Source organism: Condylura cristata, unplaced genomic scaffold (assembly GCF_000260355.1).
Source record: "Condylura cristata isolate star-nosed mole 26May11 unplaced genomic scaffold, ConCri1.0 scaffold00029, whole genome shotgun sequence".
In the NCBI taxonomy this organism is placed as follows: Eukaryota; Metazoa; Chordata; class Mammalia; order Eulipotyphla; family Talpidae; genus Condylura; species Condylura cristata.
The window spans coordinates 21,115,222-21,121,466 of NW_004567130.1; the positions used below are offsets into that span (position 1 = coordinate 21,115,222).

Genomic DNA, 6,245 nt, shown 5'->3' on the forward strand with positions numbered 1-6,245 from the left:
AAGCCTGTCACTTCTCCTCTGAAGCTTTCTAGTGCACTTCCACAGCGCTTTCACGCCCAGTGCTCTCAGGCCCGGTGGCTGTGAGCTCTCTTCTGTCTGCAGAATGCGGCCCACTGCGGTGCCCAGGCGCAAGGCTGCTTCTGAGTCCGCTGAGCAGGCTCCCCGCTCGTCTGCCCTTTCGCCTTTTTGTGCTGTGTCACAAGGTTTTATCTTACTTACAAAGTTTGGTGAACTTTGAGACAATTGAGTAGATCAGTTCTAGTCTGGCCTGTATTTCCAGGGACTGGCAGTGTCTGAACTCCAAAGGAGCATTTTAATAAACATGTTTCCAACAGATTCTTTAAAAAATTCCACAGGGCTTTAAAAATCCCTTCTCCCCATCGCCATAGCCTGTATCTGTGTCTGAGTTTCCACGGTGAGGTTGCGTGGCGCCAGGTCTTGGGGTAATTATCATGTCTTCCAAGATCGTGTGGGGACAGAGGAGCGGGTTGAAGTGTAGTGTGGTGGACCTCGATTCAAGAGATTTGAATCCTGATTTCAGCTGTTTATCAAAGTCTCTTGGAAGGGCGCAGGCCAAAAATGCCGCTTTGTGTGCCTTGATCTCTCTCTTCCTGGGGCCTGAGCGCCCTAGCAGGCGGCCTGGGAAGTACACAGACTCGCCCGCTGCTGGCTAGATGCAGGAAACACGGACGAGTCTGAGCATCATGCTGAGGGGAGCTGTGGTTGTCAGAGTGGGTAGGTGCTGTTTCAACGATAGGAAAAAACGCAAAGTCGGTGTTAATACAAAAGGCTTTATTCCCAGATGATGACTTTCTGTCTCTGGGACGTAAGCAATATTGGGAAGACATTTATTTAACATTGTGATTTCTGCGCCAAGGTCTAAATCTGAAAAATACTTTTATTCCCTTTCTTAATACTACTGGGAATTAATCTGTATCTAAGATGCAAACACTCGTGATGTCTCTTTTAAAGACAGGTTTGTACATTGTCTGCACTAAGGTGTTTTGTTACTGTTTTATTAAAATGCATTGGTGTGTAGCACTAGAGAAGTTTCAGGTATTAATTCAGCTTAATAACTAATGATTCCTTCAGAAAATGCACTCTTAGATTTCATTTATTATCACCACACGACTTTGGCTTTTTATGATTCATGTATGTTTCACTTTTTACAATCCCATGATTTATAATATTTTCTTTTTTAGATCTAATTCCAGTTTACTTAAGTTGGTAAATATTGTTACAAGATCATTAGTTTCCATAGTGAAAGACGCACATAAATCTGTCTCCTGAAAACTTAGCTGATAGTTTGGTTTGATTTACTGTTACAAATACCTTCCTAAAATCAAAGTCGGGCAGATTTATTAGTTTATCTTATCTAGAATTATCTTAGGGACCCTAAGATCTCTATACTTTTCCCATTATAACTCAAGTTGTTCATGACCAGATCACAGGGAGAAAATACCGGATTCCAAGCCTGGAATTCTTATCAGACCATGTGGCAAGATTTAACATACTAGCTGAGAAACTTCCGGCAGCGTTCATTAACTATTTTATCCACAGAATTGGTATTTAAATACTATACTTAATATAGTGGAAGCCACAGTATAATTTCTTAAGTATGACTTCCAGATAGAATGGAGCAAAGCAGTGACAGGGAAGGCTCAGACTTTTACCCAGCCATACTTGGCTACATTTTGATAACCTGTTACATAGTTAATGTGTATTTTCAAATTTTCTGACAGTGTTTGGTGTACAGAACAGACCAAGCTCAAGATGTAAAGAAGATTGAGAAATTCCACAGTCAACTAATGCGGCTTATGGTAGCCAAGGAATCCCGCAGCGTTGCCATGGAAACAGATTGAATGGTTTGCAATGAAGACCGGCATGCTCTTAGTCTTTTGACTGTGAGAAAGTGTTGGGACAGAAAATATGTAACTAAAAGTGAATTATTGAAAAATTTAGGGTTTTTTTGGTACCTTGTTTTTTTTTAATGTTTACTTTAGAGAGCTAGGAAATTAAAAGGTTTTTTTTTTTTTAATGAACAAGAAATTCATCTAAGAAACTTCAGATTATTTGGAGTTGGGCACAATGTATGATTAATTGCTTTAGTAAATTTGTTATCAATGATTTGAAAATGAGATGTCAAAGAAAACCAATTCTTCTAGTTTAATTAAGCTATTTTAAAAGAAAACTAAACGTGACTATTTTTCTGGATTGATACCATATTTTTGGCGGGGGTTTGGTTTCTTTTTTTTGAGCGTAGGATTTGTGCAGAGATAGCCCTCAAGTATAAAATGAGGTACTGGAATTACCTGCATAGCCGTGTGTGTGCCGGTATGTAGTTGCAAATATATCTAACAGTAATAATGCAAGCAAATATGCTTTAGCTTAAACTTTCCAAATTTACACTCTATTTTTAATACAAGAGGTACATCATGTTATTAGCTTATTGAGCAAAGATTACTTTGAGTCTAATTTTCAGTTCTCAAGCACCGGCCGTCACTGTACAAAGTCACAGTACAAGACATGAACAGGATTGCTGCGCAGCTGAAAGGACCCTGTCACAGACTGCCGCGTTTCGCATCTGGTCCCCCCGAGGACTAAGGCTTGCGTGACCTTTGCGTAGCTCTGTAACACCCCTGCCTGCCTCTGTGTGTCACCCGCGGTGAGCATGACTTTCACCACTGTTAACGATTCCCATTACACCGAAGTGTGATATTATTTGATATTTATCTCATATTTGTAACCAGAATTTTGCCATCTAAATGTAATGTCCACATGTTGATTCTACATTAAAATATTTTTTCACAGAAATGTGTTGAGCGGCAATTTAACATAGAAAGTTGCATTAGTTATGAATTTTGGGGTGTTTTTGAGGGGTCAGTAAATAAAATATGTGAGTATGTATGGTTTCACTGCAAGTTTCTAACTTCTCAAGAATGATTGGGTTTTTTACTGAGCAATCTGCTGTATTCCTTTAGTCTAACGTGAGCCTACTGGTATATAAGTAAATTTTGTTTATTTCTTGGTACTTTTTATCTTGTCTTTCTCCGAACTGACAGTGGTAGCAGGTTGAGGAGGGGGTGGGGAACAAAGGAGGCAGAGGCCAGTGGGCCAGGGTGAGGGTTAGGGGTGCTTTGCTGTGGCACGGCGACAGGATCAGACGTCGGAAGAGGCGTGAGTCTGTCCCCTAAGTCACACACAGCATCGTGAACCAATGTGAGTTCAGTTTTTAAAAAAAGTTACTAAACAAGGCCCTCCCTGGTGGCGCAGTGGGTTACAGCGCAGCACAAAGAAGCCAAAGCCACCTCAGTGCGAGTTCGAGCCCTGCCCCGGAGGTGACCCACAGGGCGCGGCAGACCTCTCCTGACCCGTCCGCTGCTCCCCTCGGCAGTGTACCTCATCACTCGGCCTGTTCTGCTCCCCACTCTGTCTCTGGTGAAGCCTCTCACTGCCTCTGCACCTCTGGCCTGTGCCCCCGTTCTGTGTGCACAAATAAATAAATCTTTAAAAAATAAATAAAAAGTTACTAACCAAGTAAATCGGGGGAAAGACACTGCTGCTCTTTTTAAAATTTTCAGTAACTTTCCCTTTAAATTATGTTGTTTAATAGTCTGTGCAATAAAATTCATGCCGGATAAAAAGTTATGTCAAATAATGTTTTAGGTTTTTTTTGTCTGCCAGAATTAGTGGGAACAGTGGGTTTTGGGGGGCATTTTTGTTAAAGATTTATTTATTAAAGCATTCAAGAGCTGAAGTGTAGTCCAGAGATGCAGGGGTAGGGGTGAGAGGACTCCCCAGAGACACAGCGGGGAGCAGCACAGGCAGAGTGAAACACTGCTGAGGGGAGCAGTGGGGAGCCAGGAGAGGTCTGCTGCGCCCTGGGGTCACTTCCTGGCCAGACCCCTCGTGCCATTGGGAGCCCTTGAGGGGCATTTTCTTCCTCACGCTTGCCCACCTTCTAACTGCTTTGTAATGATGACCTCAAAGGGAGGGACCTCGGTATTTGAGTTGTGAGGGTCTGGGTAGCGCACAGCCGAGTGGCAAGGCAGACTCCCCGGCTGCAGTCTTGACCCCACTACTTCCTAACTGGGCCGGACAAGAAATTTCCTTATATTTCTCCTCTAGAAATGGGCTCACAAAAGTACTTAAGAGGATTTGGTGTTTAAATGGCATAATCTGTTCTAAGCTTTTAGTATAGTGTCTGCAACAGCGTGAGCTCAGTAAAGGTTGTTACCACTATTGTTACGATTGTTACTTTTCGGGGGAAAGGGTGTAAGTGTTGTCATAATTTTAACTATGACTAGATACGTGCTGAACTATGCTTGTTATTAACAGCCATTTCCGCATTGCGTTTTCCTCCCTTATCTTTACCTTCCCCAGCCAGCCCTGCTCCTATCCCAGGTATGACTTTACAGATAAGCTCCTTACATACAAGCTTTTGTCTCAAGCTTTGCTTTCGGGAAGCTAGAGTAAAAGAACAAAACAAAAGAGCAGAACATGCTAGCTGAAGTGAAAGAATAGAAATGTGAAAAGAGAAAACTGCAGATATGGAGCCAAGATGCCAGAAGGGGGTGGAGGGGAGCAGAGGGAAGGAAGCCCGGAGACTGGCGGAGCCTGCGGGTGCTTGATGGCGGGCGTGTGGGGGACCCTCATCAGAAGGGGTATGAACCTCCCTCTGGATCACACACGCGTAAGCCAGTGTTAGAGCACCGAAGGCACGGTACAGTGCGGAGAAAATAGAGCCAGAGAAAGCAGGTAGGAAGAGCCATTTCAGATCTGGGTAATAACTCCCAGAAACGGAAATGGGAGTCTGCAAAATCATAAATATGATTAGGAAATTCTTGCACAATGGGTTTTGGGTTTTTGTTCATGAGGAAGATCAGGGAGGGAGGGCGGGGGAGGGGGAGGCCACTGTTGTCTTAAAAACCCGGTAGAATCAGTTGACTCTTCACCGATGGGCTCCTTAAATACTTCAGGTTCAACTCGCGAGCGCGGCTTGGCCTCAAGTAAGGCCAAGTTCACTGCAGTGCCCAGGCAGGCTGCAGGGTTGCGGGCCGGCAGCCTCTGAGCCTGGCAGACTAGTTCTGTTCATGACATGATCCTGCTGGCCATCACCTGGAAGCCCTGGACACACAGCGTGGTGGGGGATTGAGCCAGGGTGCGTGGGTTAGGGAGTGAGCATGGAGCCATTTTAAACAGTTCTCATCTTTCCTCCAATTTACATCTTTTTATAAAATATGGTTATAAAATACCTTTTAAAAACATTATTTGGGGATCCTCCCTGGTGCAGCGGGTTAAAGCTCAGCACTACAAAGCTAAAGCCACTCAGCACGAGTTCGGTCCCCCACCAGGGAGTGACCCACAGGGCGCGTCAGACCTCCCGCCCGCTGCCCCCTCAGCAGTGGACTTCATCCGTCTCTTCTGCTCCCCACCCTATCTGGTGAGTCCTCTCACCACCCCTGCACCTCTAGCTTGTACCCCAGTTCTGTATGCATAAATAAATACATCTTTAAAAAAGACAAACAAAAATCCTTATTTACTCAGTACATAAAATACTACTAGTAATATAACCAATGCAAAAATATTTTGTCCATCTTGATAACTCCCATGTAAGTTATCTTCTCCATCGCACATAAGCAAGTTTTTAACAAAAACTAGGAATTCTGCTTGGGTCTTAATTTATTGGTTGGTTGGTAGCGCCAGATGCTAACAGATAATTGGTAAATAGAGGCCATTATAAAAATCATACGACACAAATACCACGTAATTCTGTACCACTTGGTATTTCGCAAATGCCCTTGAGAACATTTTGTAGAAGAGCTGGTTGGTGCCCCTACCCACTTCATTAAAGTTCTAGTGGATTTATGACCTGTTGATTGAAAGTAGATAAGAAAGAAGCAGCAGCAGAGATTTGGAAAAGGGCAGAGATACGCTTTAGAATCGGGGGAAATCTGGCGTGTCCAATGACCCTAGAAAATAGTATTTTAATGCTAATTTTTTAAAGATTTTTAAAATTTATGCACACAGAACTGGGGTATAAGCCAGAGGTGCAGGGGCGGTGAGAGGATTCACCGGAGACAGTGGGGAGCAGAACAGGCAGATCGACAAAGTCCACTGCTGAGGGGAGCAGCGGGCCGGTCAGGAGGGGTCTGCGGCGCCATGTGGTCACGTCCGGGGCAGGCGGGGATCGAACTTGTATTGAAGCTGCGTCCTAACCCGTTGAGCCAGCAGGGAGGGCCTAC

General features: G+C 44.1%; 1 protein-coding gene across 1 annotated transcript in view; it reads left to right on the forward strand.

Annotated features, from left to right (window-relative positions):
- Nucleotides 1-2,915, forward strand: part of SRP9 (signal recognition particle 9kDa) — an 8,470-nt gene extending 5,555 nt beyond the window's left edge. The window contains exon 3 of the mRNA XM_004691031.2: nucleotides 1,743-2,915. Coding sequence (XP_004691088.1) covers nucleotides 1,743-1,862 — 120 coding nt within the window. The 3' untranslated portion in view covers nucleotides 1,863-2,915. The remainder of the gene's footprint in view (nucleotides 1-1,742) is intronic.
- Nucleotides 2,916-6,245: the final 3,330 nt, after the last annotated feature.